Source organism: Orbicella faveolata, unplaced genomic scaffold, assembly GCF_042242905.1.
Source record: "Orbicella faveolata isolate gen_17 unplaced genomic scaffold, um_ofav_v1 contig_26, whole genome shotgun sequence".
Taxonomy (NCBI): domain Eukaryota; kingdom Metazoa; phylum Cnidaria; class Anthozoa; order Scleractinia; family Merulinidae; genus Orbicella; species Orbicella faveolata.
In genome coordinates, this window is record NW_028301554.1 from 12,825,581 (window position 1) to 12,844,220 (window position 18,640).

The 18,640-nt window shown below is 36.1% G+C and overlaps 1 protein-coding gene across 2 annotated transcripts in view; it reads right to left on the minus strand.

Moving 5' to 3' along the window:
• The window catches only part of LOC110049883 (ubiquilin-1-like), a 19,393-nt gene continuing 753 nt past the window's right edge, over positions 1–18,640 (minus strand). The window contains exons 4-22 of one of the 2 annotated variants that reach the window (XM_020755738.2): positions 18,547–18,596; positions 15,732–15,773; positions 14,838–14,973; positions 14,313–14,338; positions 13,839–13,892; positions 13,131–13,202; positions 11,850–11,900; positions 11,342–11,419; positions 8,087–8,167; positions 7,312–7,357; positions 6,091–6,310; positions 5,335–5,527; positions 3,948–3,998; positions 3,816–3,848; positions 3,485–3,606; positions 2,940–3,028; positions 2,397–2,551; positions 1,999–2,083; positions 1–1,753 (exon numbers count right to left, since the gene is read on the minus strand). In XM_020755738.2, the coding sequence (XP_020611397.1) occupies positions 1,695–1,753; positions 1,999–2,083; positions 2,397–2,551; positions 2,940–3,028; positions 3,485–3,606; positions 3,816–3,848; positions 3,948–3,998; positions 5,335–5,527; positions 6,091–6,310; positions 7,312–7,357; positions 8,087–8,167; positions 11,342–11,419; positions 11,850–11,900; positions 13,131–13,202; positions 13,839–13,892; positions 14,313–14,338; positions 14,838–14,973; positions 15,732–15,773; positions 18,547–18,596 (1,643 nt within the window). In that variant the 3' untranslated portion in view covers positions 1–1,694. Of the gene's footprint in view, positions 1,754–1,998; positions 2,084–2,396; positions 2,552–2,939; positions 3,029–3,484; positions 3,607–3,815; positions 3,849–3,947; positions 3,999–5,334; positions 5,528–6,090; positions 6,311–7,311; positions 7,364–8,086; positions 8,168–11,341; positions 11,420–11,849; positions 11,901–13,130; positions 13,203–13,838; positions 13,893–14,312; positions 14,339–14,837; positions 14,974–15,731; positions 15,774–18,546; positions 18,597–18,640 lie in introns of both variants that reach the window. The other variant, XM_020755730.2, reaches the window with a different exon arrangement.

The window sequence follows — 18,640 nt, forward strand, 5'->3', positions numbered from 1 at the left end:
TTTTCAAGTGCACCCAGATTTAACTGAGCAGCTAAATTTCTTTTATTATTACTTCAGTTTCGAGTATGCAGAATGGTTCATTTATACGATCATTCTCTTCTATTATCTCTCTTCTGAAAGGTCTTCTCACATCTTTAACCAGTTACAAAGCTTCGCACCTTGCCACAATCTTGTTCTACAGATTGCCTTTAAATCCTTTGTTCTACCTTCACAAACGTTCAACTCAAACTCAAGAAGGCTATGCACTGCATGTCAATTGGGAAAAGCCTACTTTAAATCAACAAGTCAATTACGTCAATTAAACACTTATGCTTCAGGCATTGTTATTATTTATGCCTTCTTTGTTATCAATTTTCGTATGTAACTATAGTTAATTTAGGCATGCTTCTCTAGGTTGTTATAAGTTCAAACGAATTTTCAGATACCTCTGTAACTGACAAAGATGTGAGTTCGATGAAAAATGTGTTACAAATTAAAAGAAACATTGTGATCTTTTTAAAAGTACCTATACTTCATTTTGTCCCGTCAAATACGTTTTGAAATTTTCTGGCAACCTTCCATGAAACAGTTCTGTTCGCAGTTTACAAACAATTTTATTCTTCCAATGAAGCATTGCTATGCCAGTGTCTGATTGGCTAAGTACCGAGTACTTAGAGTATTAGTCAACCTTTTCTTGAGATTACTTGGCATCTGTAACACTAAGTTCAGCACTAACATGAGCAATATCATATGTGGCACTCATTTCGTGCTTGGCATCACTTATACAAGGCAGAAAAAGAAACACACACCAAAACAATTCAATTGTAGGGAACAAGCTGCTTCTGTAAAAAGGTTCACAAATAAAAATGGTATTCTGAAAAGATGTTGAGCAGACAACTATTGTTTGCTTCAGAATTGTACATTAATCCACACTGAACGTCTTACGCACTGGCCATTTCTTAGACGCCTAATACAATATTTAACAATATTTATATTATAAGAAAAGGGTACTTCCCGGTTGAAAAGGAGTTTCCATTATCCTTCCAGGCTCTACATATTTTGAAACAGTTTCAAAAAGATTAGTTCCATAACAATCTGATATTGTGCTTGACCCAAAATGCCTTGATTGCAGTCCGAAAGTGTGTTAAAAATTCAAAAGAACTGCTATAAATAAACTTTGTCAAAAGCAGATCACGATAAATCCCACGAGAGAGGGACTACCATCCAATAACTGTTCTTAATTTACAGTTTGACAAAATGAACTTGAGAAAAGCCATTATTTTTTATAAATGTAACTGAATTGAGTAACCGGTACTGCCATTTAAGGTAGCAGGCACTTAAAAACAAAGGAAAAGAAGGAAATTATAGATTTTCAGGGTATCAAAATCCGTAGCACTTGCAATTTCACTTGTAATAGTCAAATGTTTCTGTGTATGATATCTAAGCATGAACAAACTATACGATAAAAACAGTTCCCCCGGCTGACTCCCAAACAAAACACATAATAAGCAATTAATGTTCCGCGATATTAGCCAGGTAACAGACGATAGAAGCTTGCTAGTTAGTTGCATTTCCTGTTACACTGTTCATGAGGCAGAGAAAGAAGAAAAAAGACATTTGACTCTGAAATGCCATCAATTACTGCAGCTTCTTTTTTTCGCAATTTTCATTAGCTTGCCAGATGTGAAAGGAAAGCATTCATTGTCCATTAATCGTCACTGCAGTAGAAGTCTTTCAATGGCAGCGTTGAGGTCGCCACCAGTTTGAACTAAAGCTGAAAAGGACACGGAAACAAATTGTTACATTTTTATACATAATGAAATTCACAACAGTTCCTCCTTTCCTTCAAAAATCGTCGAGAAAGGAGAACAAGTCAGCTTCTGCACAGGTTTTGCCTCTATATGTGTGTGTGTTCCAATGTTATAGAGTAAAGAAGTGAAACTTGAAACGAAAACGAGATATTGATAAAATAGTGCATTCTCTAAGCGTTCAAGCCCAGCAGTTACTCTCAAGTCCTACCTTGAATATTCCGAGTACGGTCTACAAAGCCCATCTGAGCTAGCTGTTCTAACTGAGTGCGGTATATCACTTCAGGATTCTGACCCTAGTAAAGTCAAATGTAACCAAACAATTATTATACTAAAAGAAAATAAAATGCTAGTTGTCACCATCCATCCACAAAATTCGAAAAAAAAAAAAATTGCAACAACAACACGCACAGTATAATAAAGGATTTCAATACAGCCAATGACATGCATGGTTGGACAAAACACAGCACAACCTACAATACAGCCAAATAAACATTCCATGATAACAGCTAACTAGCATTGAAAAATACTGATGTTTGTTTCATTCTTTGACAATTTACCTCAAAAATGCTACATGTATGCTATATCTACAGCTTAAAGGACTACTACCTGAGTCATAGCCTGCATCATTTGAGACATGAACTGTGCCATTTGGTTCCCCTGGGGATTCCCCTGAGGATTCCCCTGAGGATTCCCCTGGGTGTTTCCTGGAGTACTTCCTGGGACACTCTGTTGTGCTGGCCTTTGTGTTCCAGCTGGTGTACCTGAACATGAAGTAAGCATATAAATATTCAATGGCCGAGACTGACGGTGAGAATTTGGGATATAACCAGTGTTTTTCATTATGACATGAAAAATACAAAATTATCTTATTTCCGGTCTGCTAAGTAGTTATGTAAAATCTATTTGACCAAATTTATTGTACAATCAGCTCTATGCCAAGAGCCATTTCCAATACAAACTAGTTAATTTTAAAAAGCTACACAACAGCAATGTAAATGATTCAAATTCATAAGCCATACTGAAAAGTCTGATAATTTGAAAGATAGTAAAGTAAACACACAAGCAATCTAGAGATGGTGTTTCCTGTCAAGCTAGGTGCTGAGAAATTGATGGGCAAGTTGGAACCCTTGTAAATAAGTAAAAACTAACCTGATGTCTGAGATGGACTAGTGGTAGCAGTGTTGCCTGTAGAAGTTGTTGAGCCTGTGGTCATGGTGGAAAGTGGAGCACCCATCAAACTAATTGAGAACAAATGATAATCATGTTAGCCCAAGGCGGTCACTGGAAAACAAAACTAACCTTGCCAAGAGAAACTCAACACAAACAAGTACTGTCTCAGATCATCAGACTACCCAGTGACAGAAACAGCAGCCCACAGCAGGAGCTAGAGATGGGACAGAGGGAACAAAACAAGAAACAAACCTGAACAATGACAGAGAAATAAGCCAGAGAGCACATCTCAGAAGAAATAATGCAATTAAACAACAGCAAATAGAACTTCCTGTATGGTGCAGAGAGACAGTTGAAAGTTTTGGAAAAAAGAGCCAGAATTACCCTGACATTATACACTGTATTAATCATATCTGACCAGATTAATCGGGTAAACGGCAAAAACCATTTCCCACAGCATTGTTAGCACTATAGTGCTATCTATTTAGTATGAAAATAATGATGAAATCTAGCAAGCAGCTTACCCCACTCCTGGTACCAGGCCTGGTGCTTCTGCCTGCAGCTGCATCATTCCCTGCTGTATCTGCATCATGGCCTCCATCACCCGGGGATTGGACATGGCTTGCTGGAATTCAGGATTCTGCATCTGTAACAGGAAGGCATTGTTTTTTCACAGCTTTTAGGCATGGACCATAATAATTATTGCCTCTAGTAATCATCATAATTTTCAAAGGAAGTCTGTTAATGTTCTTAACAGAGCCACTTGCAACAAAATTAATGCCAAATGCCAGAGCAGCTTTACAATGAGGATACTTTTAGTATTATCAATGTAATGGAAGAACAAAAACATTTTACCTGTGACATAAATTCTGGAAGCCTCGACATAACCTGTAAAATAAAATAATAAAAGATAAGATTCACACAGTTACACGTATATCTATCAACTTGTAACTACAGGTTGGTATACATAAAGTGTGATCACCCTACCTGATCTGCTAGTTGGCTATTTCCTCGAAACATTGGATTTGACCGTATTATCTGCAAAGCAAAGGATTAAGTACATCTAAATGCAATTTAAACACAATAATACCTCAAGAACGTAAAAACGGGTTAATAAATCTATATATTGAAAGGTCCAGGACTTTACAGTAACTTTATTTCCAAACACAGGACTGTCACAAAGTTTTAAAGGGGGCTTTCTTTGTATTAGTAGAAGGTTAATTTTCCAAAGAATTGGAAGAATAACCCAGAAGAGTAACTGGCTGAGATCATAATGACCGTCTTACATCAGTGCGTTTTTGTGCAGAGGCTTTGAAAAAAAAAAAAAAAACCAATAAAGTATACATTTCCTGAAAGCTTACAAGTAATAAAGAGGAATATGAATATGTTCTTTTGTTTTGTTGAAAATACAAAAGGTTTTAATAGAAATTTTACGTAATGAAGCAATGTTTACCCTTTTACCTTTATCAAGTTCATTTACAGAGCTCGATTATAATGGCAATGTGATTAATATCTAAATTGATTCTTTAGACAATACCCATCAAAAGAGTGTCTTTGATTTCTCAAAGATTGCTTTATTTTCTTTTTATACCATTCTAAAGTTTAACATTAGAATGCTTGTGGGATCCTTTGGCAAACAAAGCCATAACTTTTAAACCAGATTGAATTTAACTAATCAGAGACAAACTTTTATAAAGATGTGAAGAATATCACAAGCTGACTGTAGATCAAACAGTGAGAAAACAAACTGCAACAAGTGAATGCCATGATCACCATCATAATCAGAGCCATGATCGCTTGCTGCAAAATTGGCAACCTTTGAAGCAGAGTAAACGCTTGTTCTCGCACCGTTTCAACTTCTTTCCCTAAGAAAAAGGGCATGTTTCTGTTTCTTTGAAGACATCAAAAATTCAGAATGTAGAAACGGCAAATAAAATAATCATATGAAGAAACTATGGACAACTTTATAGAAACAGAGAATCAAAGTGCGATCTTGTGAAAGATAATTATAACTCTGGTCAAGGTACACACGACAGAGAGTGAATTCATTAGCAACGACAGGAATTTGTCAACACTCTGTCAGTGGTAATTACAAATTCAAAATCAGTTATCCTCTGTTTCTCTAAAACCAAAAGAGCTTATCATTCCAATTTTTTTTGAAAAAGAAAGACCATCAAATTTTCTAACCAGTGATTAAGACATACTTAGAAATTTGCATTTCTGAGGGAAATTTAGGTATACTGATACCTTAAGGTTATTGTACAACTTTTGTTTTCTGTACACCTGTTTTTCCCCATTCAAATAATCTACTGTAGTTGTTACAGCCTTATAATCAAACAGAAAAGAGTTTATTTTAAGTTGTAACTGAACTCACAGAAGCCATGAGGTCAGGATTCTGCACCATTCGTGTCATCATGTCTTGCATGTATGGACTCTGCATCATGTTCTGGAACATATCAGGATTACCGGACATCTGCTGCATAAGGGACTGCATGGCAGGTGTCTGGAACATGCTGCTCATAGGACTACCTGATTGTTGGGGATTAGCAGTTGGGCCACTGCTGCCACTGAAAACAAATGACCAGATTAAAAATCTATACATAACCTGGAAATCTGATATCTCTCAAATTCACATCCTGGATTTTGTTATTGCTACAACACATAATAGAGCGTCAATTAAGTCAGGGTTTTCGTTAATATTTGAAATAGCAGGAGAGTAGTGTAAAGTAACAGGAGAATGATTTTTTAAAGAGCGAAGCTCTTTCACGGAACGAGCGAAGCCTTTGAAATTTAGCCGGAGAATTCTACGTAGTAGCCGGAGAATTCTCCGATCCCCGATGCCTAATGAACACCCTGTTAAGTGTCAAAACAAATCAGACAATTACTTTGGTTTTGGTTTTGGTTTAACTACGGTTTGAGATTGGCTGAGTAGTCTAATCGGTAATTGATTGGTTTGGTTTTGGTTTTATGACACTCAGTTGAAAACCGCTCTATAAATATACTGAAAGCTGCAGAGTTCTTTCCTCACACTATAATAGTAACATTACACCACTGTTCTTCTCCTTTTCTACCAGGACAACCCAATCCCAAAGCAGGGTTACATGTATTTATAAGTGGTTTTCACACTAACCTAGATGCAGGAGAAGCATTAGCTGTGGTTGAAGTTGTGGATGTTGTAGACGCTACTGTCTGAGGGGCTGACTGTTGTTGGTCTGGTTGGGTGCTAGACTCAGTGCTTGGCTGAGTGGGCACAGCAGATGGTGAAGAGGGAGACCATGGGTTGGGAAGAGGAGAGGTGTTTTCAGTGCCTTGCTGAGGATTGGAGTTTGGGTTTGACCCAGGACCAGTGCCTAAAAATTACACAAAATACCGTATATAGATTTAGCATCACTAAAAAGGAAATAAACAAGCAGTTAGTGCTTGAAATTCAAAAATAGCCCTGGTTGTCCCTGTTTCAAATGCAGGATAACCAAACCTGTGAATCTGGTTGCCCTGATAATTCCTTGTTTGCCTGTTAAATATAACATTCTGACTCTGAAGTGCTTTGAATGTGCCAGTGCATAAGTTAAATTTTAAAGAACACGAAAAATAATGAGCCAATTTGCAACAAAGAAATAAACACTGTTGGCTTCTCAAGAGAATGTTCTGTTATACTAGAGTCTCTTACATGTACGGTTAAATAAAAATATTTTCAGAGAAATAAATGACAGACCATGCACTGAGGAATCGGATGTTAAGCCTGGTTCCCAAGTCTGAAACTTGTCAGACCAAAGTGTGATGAAAACTGTTTCTAAAAACATTTGGCTCCAAGCTAAAGCCATTTATTATTATTTTAAAAGAAATCTAACAGGTAAACAATATTTAGCGAGAGAATGAAGTGAAGGATGATCATCGCAGTAAAGTTTCCAATTTAAGCAATTGGAAAGAAGAAGCCTGAAAAAATCAATTGGAAACTTTACTGCGATGATCATCCTTCACTTTCATCTACAACCGCAGTTCATATATGAATTATTTCATATAAACTTCACATCATTTCACTCCTCACGGGAAGATATGAACTCAATAAATTGACCTCGCTCCCAATGTGTGGCTTCATAGCTCAGTTGGTAGAGCATTGCACCGGTATCGCGGAGGTCACGGGTTCGAATCCCGTTGAAGCCCTGATTTTTTTCAGGCTTCTTCTTTCCAATTGCTTAAATTGGAAACTTTACTGCGATGATCATCCCTCACCTTCCATCTACAACCGCAGTTCATATATGAATTATTTCATATAAACTTCACAGAATGAAAAAGGAAGGTCAAAGATACTTCAATTGATCATTACCATTGTAAAAACTGCAGATTAAATTACCTGACGCTCCTCCAAACAATGCAGCAAATGGATTATTCTGTGCCCGCTGTAACTACAAAAAGTAACTGATCAGTTTACAGTCTACATGGTACTGTAATAACGTAGTGAGTAAGCCAAACTACTCTAACAAGGGATTTAACAATCAAAGCTTAAAGTTAACTACTTTCTTGTGTAACTTGTCAAAAGAAACAGTTTGTCTGAGATCAATTAGTGAGAGGAAAAAATATACTCTCTGGGCTACATGTAGCTAAATGTAACAACAATTAAGACTATATTTACAGGGTTCGTACTCCTTTGAGCTCTTCAAATTCCATGACTTTGGAATACCTTTTCCGTGACCTTAAGTTCAACTGTCACTTTCAAAATGTTCAAAATTAATGTTCTTATTTCAGGATATTTTAAGACAAAAAGTCAGTTCAACAGACACAGACAAGAGATGAATTTGGGGCCAAGCTGCTCTCTTTTGTCAACAATACATACAAATAATTGTTTCTCAGTCTATTACATGTGACCTAACTATTATTTTCCATGACTTTCCATGACTTTTCAATTAAAAACAATTAAATTCCATGACTTTCCAGGTCTGGAAAACAAAATTCCTGAATTCCATGACAGGTTTTCGATGACCCATACAAACCCTGCTATTACCTTGAACACAAACTGAACTTGACGCAAATCATACATGTGTAACATTTTTAGAGGTATCTTTTTTCAAGATAAATGTAATAAAATTGCCAGTAGCAATGTGATAGGTTTTCTGAGGTCCATACTCTACCTGTTCTTGTGTAGCATTCAGCATAGGTTCTTGGATGTCTGTGTACATTCGTTGCAAAGCATTGAAACCTCCAGGCAAACTCTACAGTTCAACACATACATCAATGTTACAATGACTATCAGTCCACCACCACACTAAATTTAATTTCTGTGAAAGTTAAGTTGCCAACTGGCGAACTGTCAAAGAAAGAAGGTCAAAATGAAACAAGAAAAACAAAACAAAACAAAAAAGAAACAAAACAGTTATATAAGGCCAGGCTGCTAATTGCCAAGGTACATCTCATGTATTGAGCTACTTTTTTTAAGGTTTCCAAACACAGTTTTGGTGTGTAGTCTAGCCGCACACACATAAGGGTTATAAAAACAAATGATGACAATAGTCAGAGCAATCATTTTGTTAGCCATCGTAGTGAGTATGAAGAGCTTTTCAGCATTCTGGCCACGCATAAATTGAAGCGAGAGGTGGTGAGGTGGTGAGGCGAGAGAAGGAATGCTTGCCCAAGATTTTGAAAAACCTGTTTGCCCACAAACGGGGCTCCTGATTGGTGCGGCCTGGCCATCTTGATTGACAAGTGAATCAAATTCGCTTGAATGATTCCAGGAATAACTTGAGCGTGACTTACACAATGTCGTGGGGGAAGGTTTGTGAAATCCTCCATACGATAAAAGATGGTGAATGGTATATTTACCCATACTTCATAGTGCACCAAAACCTTAACAATGTTCATAAAAACGTATAGAAGAGTTCTAAAATCTTTAAACCTAGGCTACACAATGTCCTTAGTACAGAGACAAATGTTGTAAAAATTTGGTTTTCTTTGTGCCTTAGAGGCTGTGTTAGGTTCATGAGGCATTGTGGTAAAATGTACAAGCACCATCTTTTTTCCCACAGTGGATTGTGCTAGCCCCAGCGAAGATTTATTAGCCTCAAGGTGTCAGAATGGTATTCAATTTTACTAAGAAGAAACCATCTTTTAGAGGGTAAAGACTTGGTGGCCATATTACCCGCTGGATTTGGCAAGAGCTTTTAAAATCTTTCAGCTGCTGTTTTAAGAGTCACTGACTGGAAATATCAAGAATGGCTGGCCAGGTTAGAAAAATCGAAAATCCTGAAACTTTGCCTAAAGAACGTTTTTAGGGAGCCACTTTTGAAAATATTATTCAGATTTTCTTAGAATTTAAAGTCTTCGAGAAATTTGCAAAAAAAGAAACTATAGCTCTTTGCCTCATTAAATATGCAAAAAATATCTGGAAAATCGACAAAGTTCTCGGTATTCGCATTGAAACAATTTACAAAACTAGAACTCGGGGTAAACTTAGAATAAGAGCTTTACTTTTCTTCTTTCTAACAATAGGAAGTTTTAACTTTTTAAAGCATTTTGAAGGATTCCGTCGACCGTTGAAGAATTCCCTTCTAAAGCCCCTATGAAAACGGCAAAATATGCGTAGTTTTATGGGCTTAAAACGCATCTTGGTATGTCCGATATGGTACTAAAACAAGTACTGGGCAAAAGAGTGTCGTTTCTACTATAATAATATGGAAAAATATTTCTGGGCAATCGAGGTTCACACAGGTAAAATGCAAAGGTTTGCGACAGTCTCTTCTGAAATTTGCATAATGTGGCATGTTCAAAGAACTCTATTGTTGAGCACTCTAGTCTGTTTTTGTTCCATTTGTGGGCCTTGCTTTGTGGGAAATATACAAAAAGAGAGTTGATCCATGTCGTTATTACAACATTGTTTCATTATTTCACGCAAGGTACATAAAACTACAGATGAAGCCCAAAATATAAGTTTAAACACGCTACATGTATTACGTGACTGGCGTCATGTAATATTTATTTTCAGTTAGCTCCAATTGGAATTACTAGATTATTGAGGTTTAGACACTTGCTTATAATAGAGACACAGCAGGGTTTGTCTTTCCTGTTTATATACACTCAATTAGTCTGCAAATATTCAAAAGGAGACTGATCATGCGTGAAGATCAGCAGGAACCAGGGAAGGAGAACCAATCTTTGATAGTCTTATTTGGCCACGTTGCTTAGCTTTACTGAGTCGTTTTTTGTGTCCAGGTAACGTGAGACTGAATTTTAGAAGCCGGCGACTGGTTGTTTTTTCTCTGCAAAAGCAAATTTACTTGCGCTGACAATTTTCAAACAAAGGCTTCTAATTTCTGGTCGGTTCTATAATTCAATGGTTAAATATTTTAATTTCTAGCAGCAAGAGAATGAAATGACCATCAAGCTAATAAACAGTTAAAGTTAAACCACAGGGTTTTTTTGTGAATGTATAGATAGCACTATTATGATTTTAGCAAGCTTGATGGTCAAAAGAAAATTATAATAATGTGTGGTAAATTGCTCCCCCCCCTCACCCCACCACCCCCTGCTTCGTCAATTTATCGCTCTCAGTTTACATGCATGAAGCTCTTCATATGGGAACGCTTGCTACGAAGGCTACCAATTTACTTGCTCTATGCCTTCGCTGTCTGTACAATTTTCCTTCATAAATGACCCAGTTGTAGGTTGTAGGTTTTTTTTTTAAGTGCAATTTTTTTTACAGGACAAACACTTACACTACTTACAGTACTAATATTATACTTGCATTTTCACTTACACTGTACTTGCTACTTACACTACTTATAATTACACTATCTATACATGCACTAGTCACAATACATCTATTACAATATGATCAAGCAAATTAAATTACAGTTGGCTTACTTACAATTTAAGTGCAAAAAAGCTCTATGTATGGGAATGCTTGCTACACAGGCTATCATTTTATTTACTCTATGCCTGCGCTGTTGGTACAATTTCCTTCATAAATGACACTGTGTTGTAGGTTTTAGTCTTTTGTTAGAATAGCACATCAGGAAAAGTCGAGATGCAAAGAACCAAGCAATTTTTCAGGTTTTTCCTTATTACTAAAAGAACCTAGTTAAATGCAGTGCATATATATAGTAAGTCACACAAAAAATTGACATGTCATTTTCGGAGACCAAAGGATGCAAGGTTTTTGAAAAAGCTGAATGAGGCACAGGTATCAAAAACCTGTGTTTGGCCAGCTTAAAAAGGGATTTCACGAATTGTGAAGGGGTCAGCATAGGTCATCTTTCAACAGCCACTTAATTAGGCGATGCCCTACATCTATATGGGTACTCAGCAAGTTAATTGAAAATGCCCAAGCAATTGCCTTGATTTTCAGGAGGCAAATTCAAAATAATGGGAACTTTTGTGGTATGGTATGGTACCTCTAAGTTACTAAGTGCTCTATCATGTGTTCTCATCATCTCTTGCATCACAGAAGGATTCCGTACCATCTCCATTGTCTGCAAGTATTACAGGCAAGTGTGACACAAAATGCATACATGTCAAGAATTGAATTTAAGTTAAAGAATTAAATTAACAGGATGGAGCTGTTTGTTTAACATTGTAGAACTGCTGATTTGTTGCTGGCAAAGTAGCAACAATTGGACTTTGGTGGAAGGTTAGTTTCATTGTTCCAGTTACCAGCCTATTATTTCTCCATTTAAGAAATTAGCTAGGTATGTTGGTAGATGAGTATACCTAAAATTACAACAAGCTACCATAAGTCTTGATTACTTTGGAAATTTGAACACGTGGAGAAAATCCTGCTTAATTTACCTTTGATATAACAAGACAGATTTCCTTGAACAGCTGCCACTGCTAGGGTATCTTTATATCAAATAACTAATAATAAATTATAAATTTTAAACTAATCTTTAATATACAATTCACCTGTCTCATCAAATCAGGGTTGTTTAGAATGTGGGAGATTTCAGGATTCCTCTGCAAGAGAAAAAAAAAAACATAACTTATTATTATACAACTTTTATTATTATGACTCGCATATTTACAATTTTTACAGAAATAGATATACAGATTAAGTTAAAAATACTTGATAATAGCAACAGCGCGAACCCGCAGGTAGCCTGGGCCAATCTAGGCGGGCCACATCTATATTTATATTAAAAATAAATAAATAAATAAATAAATAAAATAAGATTGTTATGCAACTACTTATAGAGGGATTTACAAAACCGTTTAATACAAGTAAATTTACATATTTTGATATAAGTATAGATTTCCTTGAACATGAACATACAATACAAGAGTAATTTTTTGCTGGCTGAGTGAAATGAAGTAAGTGAAAAATGTTTTTCTTGCACACCTCTGGGGCCTGGGTATAGGTCATGTGATCTATCAGGCAGGCAGTTACTTTTGTTGCGTCCGCCATTGCTGACTTTCCCGCCCACCCACCCAAAGATTTTAAGTTTTAACACAAAACCAGTATAATGTACTAGCCTTGAACTTTGTTCGTTATTTCCGGTCTTTAGCGTAATGCTACTTGTATTAGCTTTGATTTTGCAATAAAGTTCAGGCGGCGGCAGTCAGCTTGACATGGTTACCAGCAGTGTGTGAGAAGGGTACTTTTGAATAAAATATTGATTTTATAGAAACCCTTTTCTTTAACAATAACAATAACAATCACAATCACAATAATAATAATAATAATAACAATTATTATTATTATTATTATTATTATTATTATTATTATTATTATTATAATCAACAGTTCCCAACATAACATTTTTCAGTAGTATTATGAATACACGCAAGATAATCACAGTGCATGCTACTTCAAAAACAGTTACAAACAAAAAGCCTACATAAAAATTCAGGCTTGGACAGGATTCAAACCAATGAGCTCTGGATACCAGTGCAATATTCTACCAATTAAGTTATTAAGGATATTTGTGCCTATTGTTTCTTCACATCCTTACTGTGCATGTAACTTATGTCCCAATTACATGCCACATCATGCATCAAGTGCTAACTTACTGTGATAATCATCAATATCTTTCACCCATAGTTCAAATATATGAAATTTCATATGTTCAGTTCTAAATAATTATCATTGAAGCTGCACATGAACTCCACACAATAAAATTTGTCCTTGAGATGCCAGATAATCAGATCTTGTTGAGTTAAACAATGCTCATAAATTTATCTACTTACCTCAATAAGTTGCTGCATCTGTGGGTTACTAAGAATCATTTGTCTGATAAGATCAGGATTTGACATCATGCTCTGCAAAGAGATAAAAATCTCAGACACTCAAATGATAAAATTGACAGGTACTCAGACATACATTGTGCAGAGTTCTGATGGAGATCAGCCTGCAAAGAAAGTCATGTTCATTTGTATAATCTGATCACTCATAGATATGCTATCACTCGTCAATTACCCGCTAACAGATTAAAATTATCAACACCAAAAGTTGATGGATGATTGACTGGCCGCTCATTTGCATAAATCTCATCACCTCTATGACTCCTTCTAGCTAAGCTATCACTCATTAAAAAAGCATATTAACTACAAACTACAGTTTACAAAAATCTACCTTGAAACAACAAATGTCATTTACCACAATGTTTGCAATATCACTCAAGTTGGTTTTGTTGGAAATTTAGAAATTTACTCAAAATGAACTTGTTAAAGAGAGATACACAGGGCTGTCAATAAGGGTTGTAACCTATCACACCTGTTATGGCTGAGTATGTTTGATGGACCCTTGATGTCACGGTGAACTGACCTGTAGTTGATACAGTTCACCCGTAAAGTAACAAGTTTGCTACAGGTGTGAAGATCAAGGCTACAGGTGAATTAAAACTTAATGTCAGCCCTGAAACATAATCATAGCATGTTGATATTGTATGTAATTACCTGCACAATGGGACTGTCCATCATTTGTCTTAACATCTCTGGGTTAGACATCAGCTAAAAAAATTAAAGGGGTAACAATAAATACCAAACAATGCTAGGGCTCTGGATGTTCATAGACTTTATGTAAGGTACATTTACTGTTGTGAACTGTCCAAATACATTTAAGAATTCATTGCTTAATTTGTGTCAAGAAAAATTTTTAAGTAAACATTTATGGTAGTTTTTTCCTAAAGAGCCAAGTGCATCACTTCATTTGAAGCATGTAGTTGTTTCACAGTTTTGTTGCTGTTCTTCCAACATGAGCGATGACCACAAACCTAAAATGTTCTAGAATCCAACATAAACAGGACTTAAATTACATAAAGCTGTTCAAAAGTATTTCCATTTTGTTTATTTTATTAAAGTCACAACTTTGTGCATACGTGTCAATTTAAGTAATATGTTTACTTTAATCACATTAAACAGTGAACCAACCTGTTGTGACATCTGCTGAAGGTTTCCTGTTAATAAAAAAGATTTAAAATTTTCAAAACAATGCTTTAAAATGACTAAACCCTAAAGTACATGTATGATTGAACGTTGAAATAATAAAATTAATAAGCATTGAGAACAGTAAGATTTACTTTAATAGCACTTTAGAACCCCAATAATGAGAGATTCATGGTGATCTAACCTAAATGTAAATTCAGCTTATCATGAAAAGTCACACAGAAGAGGCATTGTTGGCAGACAACCACAAAAGCGGAGATTTTTAAAAAAGCAGTCACTTCAAACAATACAATCATTTGTTGTTTCCTGACCCATTTTCCTTGTTGGAGTTCCAAATGGAAAGAAAAAAACCATATACATCTTATAGCCATGGTGTCATCTGTCATCTAAATACCTATTAATTTTAACTATTAGACAAGTACAGTCTTGAAATGTTTAGTGCTCATGTGGTTTGCCGCTGATGCAGTGCAATAGAGACGTAACCAAATTTGAAATAGAATATAAACATACCTGCATTTCCAAACATGTCAAGACCCCCTAATCCACCTCCAGATCCACCTGAACTTCCTAATCCAGAGCCAAATGGAGATGGCATTGGTTGGGACTGTGGGGCACTTGATTGAGCCAAAGGTGTAGTTGATGGAGACTAAACATTAGATTGAGCAGAGCAAGCAATGACATTAAAATAATGATATTACTCGACAACCAGAGTTACATGTAATTGCAGGTTGGAACTTTTCATTATTAATGGCAAAGTGAGACAAACGTAGATGGTAGAAGATTGGCCAGTAACTGGCTGTTTCGGCTGGCTACCAGCCCCTGATAGCCCTGACTGTCACTGGACCTTCAGTTCTAAGTCTTAAGTGGTGTGGGCTTTGGTATATTCCTGGGAAATCCCTATTTTCTTTAATAGCCTAACTCTTGATTTCCCAATATACTGTAAACCACACCTCTAATTTTTGCAAAGTAATAGCTAAAACAACCAAGTACATGTAATAGGTTTTAAATTAATATGTGAGTTTTTGTGGCTTTTATAAACAAGCTAGATTCATAATGCATGAATCATCTACATAACAATACATTTTTGGTTGACCAATAACAGAGAGCAACTCCAGCTTCTCAAGTGCACTGCAAACTCCTAGGTGCATACAGAACTTAATAGAAACACACTTTAAGCATAAACCAATACATTTATAATATAGTAACAGAGATCAGACCCAGAAATAAGCAAGAAGCAACTTTTCATAGGATGGTGAAATCTAATTCACTATTATAATGTAGTAGTCTAGATAAACAAACATAAACAGTATTTCTCATTCTTCCAAACTTTCACATGCATTTCCCTAATTTAATAGAAACACAGAATATGTTTCCTATTTCTTGACAATACCATGGAACACTTACCTGTTGACTGGCAGTAGCGTGTTGTGCTGCCTGTTGCTGGGCCTGGCATGGAAAAAAAAGTTTATTTATACAGTTGAACTTCTATTAAGCGGCCAACCTTTGTTTAGCGTCCAGGAGCCAAAGTCCTGGAAAAATTGTCAGCTATACACTGTAATAAAAACCTCTATTCAACAGCCATCTCTATTAAGCGGCCGCGGCCAGCTTCTTGCCATCCCAAGGGTGATTTTGTTTTGTTCTATACCTCGAGTAATTGGCCAGGAAGATTTGAAATTGGAAGTTTTTAGCCAGGTGAAGGTAAAAGAATGACAATGTGGAAACGTAATAATTATTGTTTCTTTGGCTTTCGTTAACGTCATGGATTGTATTATAACCATTATTGTTCTTCTTTTTCTCCACTTGCATTTGTTTGTACTTATATTTGATAAACTGAAAACTGGACCACACCCAGCATTGTTTTCAGGTGAACCTCTGTTAAACGGCCATCTCTAATAAACAGCCAGTTGTCTCATCCCTCAGAGTGGTCGCTTGATAGAGGTTTGACTGTCGCACTCATATAAAAATGCATGGTGTACAAATGAGCTAATACTTTGTACTGTCTTATAAGACCCAGCTCCAGTTTTTCTTAAAAAGACAGTAGAGAGCACATATTGAATATAGTAAGGAGACATGAGTGCCGAGTGAGCTATTCCATTGACTATTCCAGTGAGTTAACTATTCCAATGTTTGTTAGCACACACTGTTTTATGCTCGTTTGTGATCAATGTTTTGAAAATTTAACAGCTTTACACTATACAAAATTTTAGAAAGTTCGACAACTATGCAAAGACATCTAAGTCTAAAGTTCCCAGAGTTATCATTACTCATTTCCTTAAAGGAGGTCACTCCAAAAAGCTTATTTTTTGTCTCCATCTATAGCAAGCCAACAATGGGTTTTTCCACTCAACAAAGTTTCAGCCTCTAAAGTGCCTGCTATCCTGAAGAAATTTTTCTCAAAAGAAGCCTAAAATTCGACTTTGGATGCTGCCATTTTGAAATTGTACTTGACGGCTGGGCCAAGTTTATGAGACATCACTCCATCCAACTCAAAATTGGCGGGAAGTAGAATAACATGCAAATGACTTGGCATTCTTCACAAAGTGACTGTCAGCAAAATGGATTTTTTTCCAACCTACTATCCACTTCACTATCTTCACTGCTATCATTTTCAGAGTTTAGAGCATGTTTGGCTTCAAATCATACGGCTCAAGGGCAGTCATAATGTAGAGTGGTAGTTAAAAGGCTTGTTGGAAGCCATGTATGAATTACACAGCCTGGCTGCTGAGTTATGTTCAAAATGGCGGCAAAGATGTCAAATTTTGGGCTTGAAATTCCTGAGGGAAGGGAAGACCCTGCTGGAACAGAATCTCCCAATGGCATTGGGGGGTGGAAGGGGGAATAGGACTGAGCTGGATATTTTCTTGAGTCACACAATTCTAAATTATCAATAATAACTACTTATAAACAACAGTGAGTTCTTTATGAGAAAATCTCAACCCAAGACTGCCGTATTGACCTCTCTATCGCTTGGTCAATACGGCAAGGCCGAGGTTTAAGATTTTCCCACAAGAACCGAACATTCAAGGTTAATAAGTTGTTTATTATGTGGTTTTGTGGGCCCGTGATCAACCAGTGGACATTACGGGAGAATGATGCACTACAAATGGCCCATCAGAGCACATGTTCTATTGGCTATAAACACAAGCCATATAATAATAGCTATTAATTAATCAGTTATTGATAACAGTTTTTTTCCTAGTTTTCCACGAATCAGATGAAACAACTTTTTAAACTGGTTAGCAATTCAGCAAAATTCAGCCATTTACTGGCATACCTACAAGAAAAGAATGTTGGCTCATGCTGGTCAAATTTAATTGTGGCCTTCTAAGTAACATATTATTAACAACAAAAATAACCTTTCACTGTTGAAAGGATTGTGCCTACTTCCAAGGCTATAGATGTTAACTACTGCTTACATGAGAAATTATTTGCTCTTGGCAGTAAAAAGTTGAGTCAAAAGCTGCAAATTTTACCATTTTCTGCACTGGGTAGATGAATACTGTAACCTTCCCCAACCTGAAGGACTCTCATTTTGAGGTAACCTATTTGGTGGTATTTTTCCTTTCTTTTTCATTTTTCTTTCTACTTCCCCCCGACTATCATGTATAGTAACACCCCTCAAAGATTTCTATCTCTTTGAACAATATTGACAAACACCTAATATACTATTGACAAGAAGAACAAGGAAACAAATAATTATCCTAATTTTGTGATTTATCCAAGAATTTGCTAGATTCAGAACAAATCTCTTGGTCACCTCTAGACACTAGAGCAAGTCCTTGAATGATGTATTTCCAAACTTATTTTTTGCCATTGAGTGATTTCAAAGGGAATGTTGGATATCTGACGTGTTTGGATGGATGACTGGACACGGATCATTTTTCTCTCTCACTTTCTGAGGTCTATTTAAGAGCTATCTTGGCACAAAGATGAAAATTGTTCAGGCTTGCAACTGTGGAACACAACATCAATCTAACCTAGAATGTTCTGAAAAGGTTTCATATCTAAACGTAAGCTTAAATATTACATCATCGAAAGATCCAGCTTTCGTCAGTTTGATGAGTACTTGTTTATAATTACGAAATTATAATCATTTGATATACTCAAAGCTTAAAAATAATACTTTACTTTTTATAGGAACACTGAGTTTTTTGCCATAACGTTTAAACAACGAAAACACCAAAAACAGCACAGAAACAAAAACAGTTACACGACTAACCCTGTTGTCAGACTTGATAACAAGATGAACTGTGAGACCGTCTTTTATAGCTGCAAATCAACCAAGCAATATGTTAAAACAACCCAAAACAACA